A 15759-nucleotide genomic window follows, 5' to 3' on the forward strand; every position below is an offset into this window, starting at 1 on the left:
ACCACAAATGACAAACAGTTAAGCATGTGAACTTGGGAGTGTAACCTCTCCAACACAACAAGGAAGGAAAAGCAGAGCTTCGACTAATAGCACTGCTTGGCATAAAACCAGTGTACTTAATGACTCCACCCCAAGTCTTCAACCCATCTGAGCAAATGCATTGCAAATGCAGCCCTCCTTAAATCTAAAGGACAGGCCACAGGACAGCCCAAGGACCTGTTCTGGGACAGCATCACTGGCACAGCGCAGCCTCCACGTTGTTTCCATAGGCTCTCATGCAGTTTGGCACCATTGCAAGAGACAGAAATCCTCAGTAAGTGTTTAGTTAACTAACATTTGTATTATAAACAGTGGGTAAAGGATGAGGAAATAGGACTTGAGCAAACCATGAGAAAATGCCTTTTAGTCTGAGACCACAGCAAAGGGACTCCTAATCAAGGCAACACTGTGATCTTTCGGATTCCTCTGCCACACTTTATTACAGCCTGGCCCCAGTGACAGAAGAACGCTTATTTAAATAAATTCTGATTAGAAAGCATTAATTTGAGTAACAAGGTTGCCATTCTGCTGCTCAGATATTTTCCCAGAATTTAACTTTGGAAAGATGAGCTTTTGCAGAAAGTACGCTGAGAAGGTACTTTCCTGGACTAAGACACAGTGATCAGCAGAGATATTGATTGTGCTGTCTCCAGAACAACAAGAAGAATTATGTATTGATTTCTCTGGAGACTGGATTATGTATCGATTATGGTAGCTGCAAAGCAAGAAGCCTAAGTAATGCTATCATATCTGGCTAAAATGGTGCCCATAGAGTAGTGAAGTCAATAGAAAGGGGAGATGAGAAATCCACTGAGTCAAAGGGTAAAGTCCCAGGGCAATTAATTAAATGGCAAAACTCTCCTTGGCTCAACTAAGGCCAGGATTTCTACTTAAGTATTTAGCACCCTGAAAAGTCTCCTAATAGGAACCCAAAGGACACAGTGAATAATGCTTTGAGAAAGTAAATAATTCTAGCCCATCCTGAAGCCACGTAACACACTGTGTTCAGACAGGCACTTCATTCATTCCTTACTTCAATTGGGTCATTAATGAAATGCACAGGGTTTAGAAAAATTTGAAAACTAGCTGCGGAGATAACTCTTGGACCAAGCCCGAGGGACCACCCACTGTAGCTAGTGAAAAGCGATATTGCGTCGGCCTTTTATCAGTGAGCCAATAAGCTTACAGGGCAGGGAGATGACTCGCAGGATATAAGTGATATAAGCTGAATTTGTATGAGAAAGGTAACAACGTAAAAAACAGACCCTGAAGGCTCACCTTTCCAAACACAAAGCTTCTGTCCTGTATTAAACTCTGCAGATTGCTTTATGGAAGCTTAATGTTTCTTCCTTTCAGAGCTTCCATTGAAGTGACACGCAACTTTTGTTTTGGCCATTCCAAAACCTAATTATAACATGTTCCCTAGAAGGTGTTTAGTAAAACGAAACAGTTAGAGGAAGAGGTCTCAGTACTTGAATCCAGTTCTTGGTACGGTGTGACCTGCCCTTCCAGAATTCAGCCAGAATCATTACAAAGTGTTACATGAAACTTTCCTTATGGGAGATGGAAGGCTTTAGCGATCAGCAAAGATGACTCACTCAGAAGCGCAAGTGCTGAAGTTTGCATTTATTTTGGTGGCAAAAATAGGAAGGGGGAAAGAAATCTCAAGGTGAGAGCAACCGAGGGCAAGGTTTCTCGGCATCAAGATCAAAGCAACAGCGTCCAAAAAGAAAACTGCTCTTTGACAGTGCACCAAGCTGAGAGAGGGTGTTTGTGAGAAGGAGCCTGGACTCAGCTGCGGGGCTTTGTCCAGCAGCAGGGCTCATGGATCATTTTAATTTCATCTCACTCACATTTCATAGGTGTTTTCTTCTCCATAAAGAACCCATTTGAGAGAAGAGCACATTTCAGCCAGTAGACAAGTGGAAGGCCAGGCACTGCTGATCAGCCAGTGTCCCTTTCATGGGACTTTTCCCTCCCTTCCATATCCTATAATTGTTCATAAACACAAAGACATATTTTCATTTAGCAAAACCCATTGCTAGCCTTAGACTGGAGTAAGGAGGTTACCAGTGTGTCCAGCTAACCTTTGGCAGCGAAGAAAGAAATTGCAAATGTGCCCTTTATTCTGTGCATTTCCTGGAGGAAAGGAAACCGAGCAGGAATTCAGATAAGAAAACTAATGCTGTTGCTGTTCTTCATATTCTGTGAAATATATTAATGGGGATAACAATACACATTAGACATCCTAACATTTTTAGTACCCAGCTGAGTCCAAATATAAACTATAATGGCATATGGAGACTGTCTTAAGAGCCATTTCAAATCAATTTAGTTTTATATAGCGTTTCTCAAAGTATCTCAAGGTGATTTACAGTGAAAAAGAAAATACTGGGCTAGAGATTTAGTGGAGTAAGGCATGGCAGCTGTCAGGCAGGAAGGCAAAAATGCTTCATGGAGGTGCAAAACTCCAATTTACAGGCAGTACAAAGGTAAACTTATCTCTTTGGTCTTCCAGTCCAAGAAGCAGCCAGGTAATGGAGCCAGGCTGGGTTCAGTTTAACTCAACTGTTCAAGCACTGAGGGTTTTTCCATTTACAGGCAGAACTGGAACCTAAAACCGAAACATCCCCACTCAACTGTTGAGATTAGGAAAAGCCAGGAAAGAAATATTTGTGACCAATTCATTTTAGCAGTTTTACCATCATATTTCACAACCTCAAAAATTTTAGACTTCCTGTGGGTTGGACTTTTGCCCTACTGGCTTATTAAGTCAAGAAGGCAGCTTTAAGTGCCTTTTTCATGGAAACTGCTAAAGCCTCTCTTGATGCAGCAAGACTCTAGTCAAGAGACCTTAATCTTGCCGGTGTGGCAACCGTTGCGCCGCTCCTGTTAAGCAAAGGCAGCCTGCAGACCTCCCTCCAGAGCACAGCACCCAAATAGCACTTGCCTCATGGGGTCTCCTCCTCTTAACCAACAATGCCTTCTCACCAGCGCATGCCCCCACACAGCCCCTAAGGAGCAGCCAGCTCACAGTGGGACCTCCTCGGAGAAGCAGGTTAACAGTTCTTCAGAGCACGTTTCAAGGCTGGAGGGTGTCTTCAGCTACAGGACACCTCTTCTGTGGGATGTCTCTTTCCTGCTCACTACCCAAGTGAAGCTGCTAAGACAGCCATGAAAACACTTGTCTCTTGGCATCCTCCACGTGAAGATCATATGTACTCCTCCTTACATTTCCATCCCATCAAATAGTTCAGAATGGCCTGCTGGACATGGATGTTACAACGAACTTTAGGCAGGAGAGAGGGAATACTAATGTTCCCCTAGGTGAGGACCTGAGTACACAGCATTATAGAACGGCTCAAGTTGGAAGGGACCTTTAAAGATCACATGGTCTAACCTCTCATGGGAAAGGGAGCCTAGATGATGTTAGCTAGCACCCTGTCCAATAGCACCCAGAAAATCTCCGGTGATGAGGACTCTACCATACCCCTAGGGAGGCTGTTCCTCTGTGCCACTTCTTTGAGAGGCCTAAACCACCCATTTTTCCCTCCGTGTGCCAGGACAAACTTCGAATTTGTCATTGCTGTTGCCTATAGGCCAGGGAGATGGTGGAAGCCTGACCCACTCATGCTGTCTCTGATGTCAACCACAAGAAAAGGCTGACAGACCACTTCCCAGCTTCCCCAGTGAGCATGTAGGAGCTGCCTAGGTCACTAAAGCTGCAAAAATCCCAGATTATGATGAATTGAAAAAGTGCGCCCCCCCAACCATCTTGGCCCCTTCTGAGCCTGTTTAGCAGCCTCGGGGCTGATGGTGTATGTTCTCCCACAGAGCTCTCCACGTGGGAACTCACGGCTCCCACACGGCTGAGCCTGCTAACTCTGTGGTGTAGCACCATCTTGCAGACAGCGGCTGTGTGTCACGTGAGGCTGTAAGTACTGGTGTGATGTCTGTTCATCTGGGAAAGTGTTTTCTTTTCCTTTCTGCTGTACAAGTAGTACATGTTTTATTAAATAAAGCACATGTTCCCTATGCAAATGAATGCACTTTGGAATGATGATATACCAACACATTGTATGTTAAATATGTATGACATTCAAAAATCTAAGCAAGAATTAAAAATCATTTATAAATATTACAAAGCATGAAATCTACTTTTGTTTTCATTTTGCTTCTGATCCTGCACTCTGGGAAGAGTACTCCTTACATTATAAGACTGAACTATCTGTCCAAGAACTAAACCTATAATTTTATTCTATCAGTCAAGCTGTATGTCACACTATTTTTATATCAAGACAATCAGGTTCTTTGAAGCACAGATACACACCTACTTAAAAGAAGCATTCCTCTGAAAGCAGAAGACTTTTGCATCAGTGGCAATTTGTATCTTTCAAGGGACAGATAACTAAATGAAGAAATGCAGCTCCTTATGAAAAGAAGGTTTCTTTGCTGGCCAGGATGATATTCCATTAGGATGTTTGGATCCAGATTCATCCCTTTTGGCTGCAAACATCTAACGTGGCCTTGAGTCACTGGCCTCTAATGGCTTAAAATGTGTCCTTTGGAGATTCTTATTTCTCTTTCTTGACAAGAAAGGACAGACATTTGAACTCCTAACCTGAGTACCTTAGTTAGGTGTCTAAAAAGAAATGAAATTAAATTAATCCAAGCCTTGCTCTAGTTTTCTGAAGTATTTGTCATGTGGGAGACCTGTTAGAAAATGTCATATTCAACCCATTGCTGTGGCACAGTCAGCCTTGCCTCTAGGAAGTATTTTCTGCTACACAGGGCTTAAACATCCCTCTGGGAAGAAGCAGAAGTTTCACATTAAGAAAAAAAAGTGCAGCAAGACACTGCAGACATTAAAGCACCACCACCAGAGAGGCAGGTTTAGATTATAAGTGAAGGAGCATCTTTGTGTTTCCTTCTGCCCAAAGATGTTACGGTAACTTGCAAATACCAGAAAAGTTTCAGAACAGACAGTAAATATCCTGTGCCCATTTTATGTACTGAGAAACCAGGTAGACAGGTCAAATAGGAGGTGCAGAGCACGGCGGAGGATAGTAACTCCAGCTCTGGAGTGCCAGTAATTTCCCTTCCTGTAACACCACCATTTTTTCTTGATGAAGAAGCAACCTCAGACTGGTCTTCACTGCACATTCACTTAGCTCACTAAACTAATCCGTGTGCTTCTGCTGCCCTACGGATGGCAGGAGTGCCATGGGACAGCAGTGAAGGGAATTGGCATCTGGCAGCCTGCACCAAGACTGGTTGAAACGAAGCGGTACTATCCTGCTCCCACTTTACTAGCTCTCGCTATCAGCAAAATGCCTTTCTCCATTTCCAGATGGGAACTGGAGCAGTGGGAAGTATTTTCCCTCAGTATTTGTCCCTTGTTCCTCTGTTGATGGAAACTTTAATGCAAATGGTCATTGTGGTAGATTTAAAAAGCAGTGGAACTCGATGCCCTAATGAATGGGCAGCAGGAACTCGTACTGGCAGCGCTCGGTGGCTGCGCACAAAACTAGCCAGGCTCAGTAAATGAAACCAGATCCCAAAGTGCAGTCTGAGATAACTGAAAGTATGCATTGAAATTTATTGTAGGAAAATGACTGACTGGAAAAAAAGTGGTCTGCTCTGCCCCTACACCTCCAAAACATATTGTACCATTTAAACGTTCTAGAAAGACATCTGCCAAAAATGCCATTAATTCTCCTGAAGGTCAAATGTATTTCTCTTGTAAAACAGTTGCAGCAGCAATTGTATGTCTTGATTACTCTTAGGAAAGCTACTTAGGAAAAATCCTAGGGTTGTTCTTTTGTTTGAAGCTGGATGTTTATTGCTTTCTGGCAGTGACTTTTGTTGCAAAGGTTAAGTGTGGTCAGCAAATGATCGTAACCCCCCGCCAAAGCCAAAGAAGGGTTGGTCCCAGTGCAGCCTGTCCAAAACGCCTGCCGCAGGTCTGTAGTCCTGTCTGGGGTGCCACCCTGTGGCACAGCTGCCACCAGAAGCTCCGTTCTTTCCACAGCCCTGGGGAGGCAACACTAGGCAAGAGGCAGCGGTGGAAACAAGAAGAGGTGCCAGCACCCCTCAGCTCCAAACCACGCTGTCCCACGGCAGCCTGCCATGCCCCTGGCTACCCTGGGGCAAACGGTGTGGTGGGGAGGAGTGGGAATTTTTTGTACCAAAACACAATGTCTGTTACCAAAGACCGTTTTTGCCAGTGGTTTCTACACAAGCATCTATGAAATGCCGCCACCTCTTTTGAGTTGGACGGGAAATAACTGTCATCTGTTGCAAACGGCTAAGGTTTCTTGCATTACACCTCAGATGTAGAGCTTTGCACACTAGAGAAGTCTCCTGCTCATCCACAGATGAATGAAGACCCTGGTAAACTCAAGTTCATCCTTAGAAGTCAATTTCTGGATTGGATTATGATTTTTTTTTTCTCTCTGACTGTTTGCATAAGACTTGCAGGTTTAATCACTGGAGACTGCCACCATAAATTTTAGGAGTCTGGTTTACAAAGCCTGTAACAATCTTGTGTAGCAAAGGTGTGCCTTGCAGCATTCCTTCAGTAATGCCACCTTGGCTAGCCCTTACCTCTGGGGTGAGGTATTTCATCATGATTTCCTTTCCTTTCTCTCCCAGCTTTTCATCTGGAGCAATTTCATATTCTGCCTGGAACAGATATAAAAAAAAAAAAAAAGGTCAATATTTGCACTCATATTTCACCATTATAGCTTCATTTTGGATGTGACCTTAACAGAACGCTCTGTCTGAAAAATCTGAAGGATAAATACCATTTTCTGATGGAATTAAAACCTGTACACACAATCCAATTAAAAAACCTTACACTATATTTTGACCAAACCCTAGCAGTGCATTTTCAGAAACAATGTCTCTTAATTAACACCAATAAAATGTAATTAATTTATATTTTATAGCCTTGCCAAGGCCGCTTTCAAAAACCATTCAGTGACAAGAGACAGCAACTTTATTTGGTTTTGCTCAAAGGGAAGGCAGACACAGAGGGTAAAATTATTTCTCTGAGTAGTAGAAAAAGTGGGTGTTTGTTAATTCTTGTCACAATGCCATTTCAAGCACCAGGTGAACTCCTTCAGTAGACTCTCTTTTTGGTAGAATGTGTCCTTCCTATTTATTTACGTCTTCCCCTTGGTCTAACAACACTTCTTCAAAGCAGAGAGACTTGCCCATCACTTTTAGTGATCCATGACTCAGTCCCTCCGGAAGGCAGATCTAAGAGCTGATTTCTCAGGACCAAGATAAAACAAGAGAGACCATTCAGAGGAACAGACACTATAGGCAAAATTATCTTTGACTTCCCTCGTGCATTAGAAAAGAGAGCACCACATTCCGCGCTCCTCACACACCCCACACCCCCAGTTTACCTACATTTTAAAATTCTGACTATTATATGTACCGTAGTGTTACTGACTTTTGATGAGTTTCAGGACAACGTTTACGTAAGAAACAAAAGCAGCATTACTTGTGCACCACAAAAACATTCATCACTTCAGTTAAGGTTTTGGATCCATGGCAGGCATCTGAAGGAAATGTGCCCTGCATGGGACCCCAGTGGCTGAATGATAATGACAAGTTCTTAGAGACAGTCCCACTTGGCACTGGCCATGATATGGAGCTCTAGCCCTAGGATCAAAATATTTTCCAGAAAAAAAAAAAAAAAAAAAAAAAAAAAAGAGACAGCCTAACAGCTTTCCTGACTGTTTGTATTAAAGAAAGGATCCCAGAAAATCCTGCCAAACCAATTATGCAACCTGGTCCAATACAAGCGGTCTGCAATGATAAATGAGGAGGATTTTTTTTTTTTTTAAAAAAAGGTAAATCAGACTGAACTGGCAAACACTTGGAAGAAAAAATTTCAGAACTGTTGCCCACTGGAAGACATATGCACTGCTCCAAGCTTGATGCAATAAATCCGAAGGCAGGCTGTAATGGATACCCCAGCTCAGCAGACCCAGGAATGACATGAAAACCACAATGTAGTAATAATACTATTACCCATCTATCTGGCCAGTGCTCATTTAGCTATTGCAGCTGAAGTCTGAAGCTACATATTTATACATATACACAGCAGGTTGCTTGAACAATCTAGAATTATGATCTAATTTGGTTTGGGAAATGACAATGACCGCAAATAACAGAGAAACCAATGTTGCTGATGAAAAATACACCAAAAGCTAAAATCCACAACTGCAGTACTTCTCTTTTAGTGACCATTTTGGAGATGAACTGATTATGTTTTCATAAGCTTATTACAAGGGTTTAAAAAAATCTTTCATCCAATTTCCTGTCCTTTTAGATGGTATCTGAGTATGGGTCCTTTCAGCTCTTAAAGCACAGACACTCCAGAATGTTTACAGTGTCTTAACAGCATTTTTCTCCATGATTCCTTGCTAGGGGATAAAGCAATGGTAAGAGTAACAGAAGGAACAATTTTTTTTAAGATGAAAGTTGCATCTCCTTTAGACCTTACAATTTACGGTTAGGTTCACAAACAAGGTGTTTTCCATATAAAAGAAAACAAAAAAAATGTGTTTTAATAAAAAAAAAATATTGTACTTATATGTAACTGTCTTTGCAGAAGACTGCAAAGAAAGGAGGACTCCTTGGCATTGCCTTGGCATGGAAGCATTCAGGAGATCTTCTGAGTCCTCTGTTCAATGTTATTTACAACTTACCCAACAATGACCGTTTCTCTCTCCTTCATTCGCTTTTAGACTCTGAATCCTGGTAATATATTGGCTCCCTAGTAAGTAAAACCTGATTCAAAGCCATCATCTGCCATTTGAAGTGCACCAGGGAGATGTCAAAAAAATCTGATGTCCTTTTTGCCGTGTAAATTACATCTACATCCCATCCGAACAGTGCAGCAGGAGGCAAATCAAGACAGAGCAGGACAGCAGTTTAGCAGGAATTGGATCAGTTTTGAAAACGCATTTCCTAATAGGATCCAACATATGCAAAGCTAAACGCGCACACACACACAGAGACATATACAGAGTGTCTAATTCTGTCTCAAGATGGGAAGGAATTAAAGAAAAGTTTAATTATGCTTGCAATTGACATTCTCAGAAAATGTGAAGGTAGGAAGTGACAGACAAGTGAGGATGTGAGAAGGAACCACCAGCTCCAACTGTGAACACTGTTGATCTCACTGCAGCTCAAGTTCAAGAAGCCTGTCCCACTTTGTTTCCAAGTTCATTATTATTTCTCCCTTCAGTGCCACTTTCGAGCTATTCAGCAACAGATACCGGTGCATTTTCAGCCACGGACTGTTATGACAGGAAGAATTGCCCATGTAGACAGAGTGACTTCCCCATGCTCACTGTCGCATGCCTGGGAAGCGTACCAAGGTCCTCAACTCTCAGTCTTGTGCTTAAATCACAAGATACATCCCCTTCTTCCACAATACTCAAAAACACAGCTACACTTTGCAAATCCCTAATTGCTAGAAATAACTTTGTTACTTAAAATCCATGTGGAACAAAATATTTTCCATTATTCCTTTGATGAATCCAGGCATGTGTTTCAAGGCTCCTGCTCTGAAGTTTAATAGCTTCTCCATGCCCTAGTTAGGTCAGACAGCGCCCTATTCATAGCTCATAAATGAGGGGAGGATTTACGATCACCCTGACTGCATGGGACAAACTGCAGGGAAGGCTCTTTCTGCGGGCAGGCGCGGGTCCGTCAGTCCAAATGGCAAGAGGATGTGGGCTGGCTGCCGTTAAATTTTCTTTTGGCTGCTGTTTCAGAAGTAGTAGTTACTTTGGTGGCTCCTACTTCCCTAGAAGCAAACCTGGCTGAATGGGGGCAAGGGTGTGCAAAGTGTCCATCCCTTTGGAGCAGCTGCCCTTGGGATGGGCTGAGTGAGCTTGGATAGGAAAACACACTTCCACTGGGAAAGGCAGCAATGTCCCACCTGTGGCTGGCTGTGGGACATGGCCATGGGCTCAGTGACAGCTAAGTAAGAGGTTCAGGGGTTGGAGGGTGCCCGTGACCGATGGGAGAGCGTCACCAGGGCAATGGTACAGGGACCCAAAAGGAGCTTGCATCAGCAGCCTTAATTCTGACACATTGTTTTACCTAGCATTTGATCTTCATCTTAGTATTCTTTGAGCTCCTAAAACTGTGCAGCTTAAAAATATGTGAAAATTGAAAAACAGAGCCAAAGGGATCTCTCCACAGATCTGGGAGGACTCTTTGCCATTGCAGGCAGCCGTTGGTTGCCTGTGGGAGCTTGGCATGGCCACAGAAGTCAGTCCCTCGTACCCCAGGAGATGGAAATGGGAACAGAGACTTCTACCAGAGCAGCTTTAGCTTCTTGGTATAAGGAATCACCTTCTGAGCATCTGCAGGAGGCTACTCACATTTTGGTCCCAACTTCACACCTCTGCTTTCTCAGCTCCCTCCTCTGCTATCCCCAGCATCTCTCTTTGCTCCAGCTCCTGCTCACTCTGTCCTCAGACTCCAGGCCCTGTTGTTGCTCTGGGCTCCAGCGACAGCCCTTGCACTTGCCTCCACTGGAGATTTAAATTCTGTGACTGAAAATTGGAAGGCAGAACCCAGACAGCTGGGATTCATAGTAACTCTCATTTCTAAATGAAAAGTGAACTTGCAACCACATTTTTCATATTTAAACACAAGGCAAAAAGAGCCCTTTTGACTGTTTAAAAACACATTCTGAGTTAATGAGTTTGTTGATATCAACAAACTGGCATTTCTGATGGAAAAAGCCTCGAACAGCTTTAAGACACACATACACAGATGGTTTATATACCATGTAAGGGACTTAACCAAACGAAATCTCCCTAACAGCAAGACAGGGTTTTTACAAATAGCATTAAATGGGTGCTCACTCGTCCTTTTACCCCAGATAAGGGTAATGTCCAGTGAAGCGTTCAGGTGAAAAGTCCACCTGAAGAGATCATGCCTCTCACCCCTGGCCCCTGTGCCTGGATAGCACCAGCAGAAACAACCCGGCAAGGCAGCGGGGTTGCTTTTCTCCAGAGGATGTATTTCTGTGCATCTTCAGTGCAAACAAATAACATCCTACAGGTTAGAGAGAAAATAATGTCAGGTTATTATCTCCTTGACCAGAATTAGCCGTATTCTCCTCCAGTCAATCTAAATCTGGTCCACATTAAAACGTTAAAAGCCCTCCCCTGGGGAAAAAAATATAATTGTGAATGTGAGTAGATGAAACAGGAAAGGGAGTCCAGAAGCTAAAGTCTTCATTAAAGTCTTCTTCATAATGGCACACAAAAAAATCACAGGAGAGGAGAGGGAAACGTCAGGACCTTGCACGTGGGAATGTGCTGTTGAGGAGGAGATGGGGCAAGAGGTCCCCGCCGAACTGCCGCCTTCTTGTGCTGGAGGCACAGGCTGCAGGGAAGAAAACGTGTCTTGCTAGCAGATTCCCTGCTCACTGATCTGCCTTTCAGCACAGGAAACATATCCCCTAACACTTTATTTTAATGGTTGTCTTTCAACAGCCCCAAAGTTGTACGATGTTGCTAAAATATTTGTAGAGTGCAGCAAAGCGTGCTTTAAGGCTGTGTGTGAATTCTTTGTTAAGGGCTTAAAGGGGAGCTGATTTAATCATAAACCATCTCCATTTAATGAGAATAGTTTATGTTTGTGTAGTTCCTTCATCTGAATAGCTACATGAGGGTTTGGCGAACTATTCACGGGAGATCTTTGTGCTTAACGTGCACGCAGATAAGCACGCAATGCGTTCAGAGGCACGCGCTGCTGCCACTGGTACTTCTTACCAGATATTTTAACTAGTCAGGTCAGGATCTCTGTCATGAAATTGTTTGCACAGTATCCATAATAAGAGATGGCTCTCTGTCCTTACAGGCACGGAGAAGGGGTTGCTGTTGCCCCATTTCCCAGACAAGACAGCCACACGGATGGCCACTTACTGGTCCCATAGCAGCGGTGGGAGACAAACACCCACAGCTCCACCAGTGCTGTGCTGCAAAGCTCTGCATCTCTTAAGTTTTTATCGCTTTTATCATCTAATGTTGGGGCCTCCTGCTTACAAACCACATATCCTTGCAGTCCATTTTACAACTGCAAGATCGTGGCTAATTACCCAAACACTGCTCTCAGAAAACATGTGGAAACTTTAGGCCTCTGAGGACTTTAATCTCAGTCGTTGTTCGAAATTGGCCAAGGTATTCACAGGTTTCAGAGAGAACTGACAGATACACACCTACATGCATGCTGAATTTAATGATACAAATCCTTTTTTCTTCAGAAAGCAGTCTAACAGCTGTCTGACTGCACCGGCAAAACCCCCTAGATGCTGCTATAATTAGATCTGCAGGAGACTACTGCAGATCAGACCGGGTTAGTAATTTCACCCAACAGCTGAAACAAATGTCCAGCAAAGAGGAGATACTTTTTTTTCCCTTCTGTGGTCTGGTTATTTTACCATGTCTTCCGAAGCAAAGATGTGAGAGAGAACTTGCACAACTCAGCCTCACATCACTATGGGAATGGAGGTAGTTGGTAGGCTGTTGAGTATCTGACTCAGCTTCTGGTTTCCTCCCAGCAGCCCCAGTCGTTGCTTTCTTTGCAGACAGCTGAGTGCACTGGTCAAAAAACTGTATTCAAAATGGGGAGGGATCAATTACTGGCTTCTGCAGGTGGCTTACTGTGTGACCTGATAAAGTCACTTAGCTGTGCTCTGTAGAAGAGAGGTGGTCCTATCCCTCAGTGCACACAAAGTTCTGTGAGCCTCTCATGAACAGCTAAATATTTTCATCTATTATTTGTTCTTTTTATTCGATATTTCACAAAAGCTAAGTTTTGCATCTCATGTCAGAAAAGTAACTACGTCAAAATAAAGTGGGGGCTCTTGGCTTTTTCTGCTTGGGGCTTGTTATGGCGGGTCATCTCCAAAAGGTTTCACATTCCCAATGGTCTCAGAATAGGGCTGTAAAGTCAAACTTCTGGTCTCGTTATAGAACTTTTTTGCCTAATGTAGGACTTGGCCTGAATCCCACTGCTCTGTCAACACAGTGTGACCCTGCTGGGCAAATTTCAGTAGCAATCACCCCATTTAGTGGCTATGGGCTGTGCTGCTTGACCTTAATATTGCCTAATACAGGGATTTTCATGGGCTGGGAGCAAGCTAGCAGAGAATTTGAAATCAATAAGCAAAGAAGAGTGCTGTTAATTAGCGTTAAAAAGAAGAGAGAAAGAGTACGTATTCAGATCTCCACACAGGCACGCATTTTGCTCATTAAATCCTTGTGCTGCCAGTCTGAGCCTAACTGGGAACAGATCGGTGGCCCAGTAAAGGTAGGCAGGGTGGTTCCAGTCTGCAAAAGTGACCCAGGGATGGGTGCAAAGCACACCCTTGAATTTGGGGATATCAGTCTGGGATAGCTCAGAAAGGGAGATTTAAACTGATCCAGTCCCACCAGAAGCTTTCACAGGACGAGCATCACCTGTGCTGCACGGATGCTGGGAAGACACGGAGTTCCAGTGCTTGGCACTGCTTCCCAGGGCTTTGGGCGAACAGAATGGCACAGTGCCCTCAGTTCCCACAGCTGGAGGCAGGCTGGACAGCCGGCACTGCTGGGAGAGGCTGGGAGAGGCTCCAGGCAGCACCGCAGCCGAGGTTATCACGCAGCGCTCTGGGGCTGGTGCACCGGGGTGGGGAGGCCGGGGGCAGGGGGCAGACACGGTAGTGCTTCCTTTGGCCCAGATGTGATCACTACTGTCAGCTTAACTGGTACACCCTGGGCGCCTGCTGCCAGGCGTGTGCAGGGCTCGCACAATGTGGGCTTGTTCTTCGCAGCCTCTGGGCGCTGCCGGAACCAAAATGTGCTGCCTGCCGCTGTGAGGAGGCGTGAGAACCCTCTCCAAACTGAGGACGGCTCTGTCTCTTCTGTCTAAAATTAACACCACTTTGAAGCAGTCTTTTGTGGCCGTCTCCCAAAGGATTTCTGTGGCTTCTCAGAGGGAGAGCCATCTCCAGGCTCCTCAGGGCTGTGGGTGTCATGCCTTATGTGGCATTTCTGCAGGGATGCCCCCCCAGACAGGCACGTGGTGTTTCATCAGTGCCAGACACCTCACTAGACGATGCTGGTTTGGTGCAGGACACACACATCCAGGGTACCTGACATGTCCTCCTGCCTGCCAGCCTTGAGCACAGCTGCACAGAGCATTGGTCAGATGTAGCAGTTTCATGTACCTTGATGGCTAAACATTTCAGTGGGGAAAATCACCACCAGTGCTGGGAATACCAGGTAGAAGTCATGATCAGCTAAAACTGGTTTGAATAGGACTTCACCCAACACTTTCTGTGATGCTGTAGGTTTGCTGTTGGTACTGCAGTACTAACATAAACTCCAAGTGACCCCGTGTCCTCTCCCAGACTCTCTTTACTGCAACTTCAGTGCAATCTCACACCTCCTCATACTTCAGAATAGCTTCACCATGGTACAAACAAAAAAACCCCATTAATTCCTGTTGGTATGCATCGTATTGCTTTTGACTATCAGTGTTAGCCAGAGAGTGAAGACTCATCAGACACTCAACTCAGCAGTGATGAGTTCATCTTCCCCTCTGGTACGATTTAGCCTTTTGGCTCATCGACAGTCCAGCCTTCCACAGGCTCCCAGCAAGAAAGCCACTGAGAGACTCCTCCACTGTGAACTGCTTTTCCTGCTGCCATTACACATGGCCAAGCACTGCCAGACTGGGAGAGAGTGTCAGGTCCCACCAGGGCTGAGGGGTGTTGCTCAGTGGCTGGGTTAAATGATAGCTCACTGGGGTGGAAGATAGGGCAGATTTGTTCCTTGGTGACATCAGCCAAGTCACTTCTATACCTTGTGACCCTGTTTGCGTATTTGAAAAAAACAGGCTAACAATCAGGATGTCCTTTGTAACACCCTCAAGTCTACAGATGAAAAGGCTTGGTAAGAGATAGGTATCAGTATTGTCATACCCCTCCTTGTCTCTTGTCAGTCGGTTCATCACCTTCCCTTTCCTCCCAGTACCTCCCAGCACTGCAGGCTTCACCCACATCAAAAGGCATCACTCACAGCAGCTCAGCTGCTCGGGTGTTGTCATGAAGGGAGGCTACACCAGCACCGTGCCAGCGTGCCTGTCCTTCTCCCGCTTGGGTGGCTCGTGCTCCCCAAGGCTGGTACCAACCCCACCTGCAGCGCTGCCCGCCTACTGCCAGCGACGCCGGGATGCTGATGGGGTCAGCCCTGCCCGCTGCTTGCTCAGGTGCATTAGACACAAAATCATGTCCCATGAAACTCTCATTTGTTGGGGCCAGGAGAGTCTTCTCCATCAGGAGAGCACTATGAAGCACCCCAAAGTATCACAAAAATTGACTTACCACCGAGTCAAGGAACCTAATGCAGCACTCGAGCTCCGGTCGAGTTTCACAGAACTGCCGAAAGAGAAGCCTTCCGATCGGCTGCTTTTCGCATATGCTGCAGTAATCTCTCTCTGGAGGCAATAAAGAGAAGAAGAGAAGCATGAAAATGAGAAGAGCTTTGCCTTTTGGGTTGGTTAGGAGTTTAAAGCATTGCAAGTGAGTGCAGAACAATGAACCCAAATCAGAATTGCCGCTTTCTCCCCACCACCGCGTTTCAGGTATCCAAATACACATATAATTAATGGCTCTAAGTCTCAAACAAG

At 44.7% G+C, this 15759-nt stretch overlaps 1 protein-coding gene across 2 annotated transcripts in view; it reads right to left on the reverse strand.

Moving 5' to 3' along the window:
• The window catches only part of GRK5 (G protein-coupled receptor kinase 5), a 169611-nt gene that overhangs the window by 48171 nt on the left and 105681 nt on the right, over positions 1-15759 (reverse strand). For both annotated transcript variants that reach the window (XM_056350675.1, XM_056350674.1), the window contains 2 exons: positions 15455-15567; positions 6646-6723 (listed from right to left, as the gene is read on the reverse strand). In XM_056350675.1, coding sequence (XP_056206650.1) covers positions 6646-6723; positions 15455-15567 — 191 coding nt within the window. The remainder of the gene's footprint in view (positions 1-6645; positions 6724-15454; positions 15568-15759) is intronic.

The sequence above is a fragment of the Falco biarmicus genome, chromosome 9 (assembly GCF_023638135.1).
Source record: "Falco biarmicus isolate bFalBia1 chromosome 9, bFalBia1.pri, whole genome shotgun sequence".
Classification (NCBI taxonomy): domain Eukaryota; kingdom Metazoa; phylum Chordata; class Aves; order Falconiformes; family Falconidae; genus Falco; species Falco biarmicus.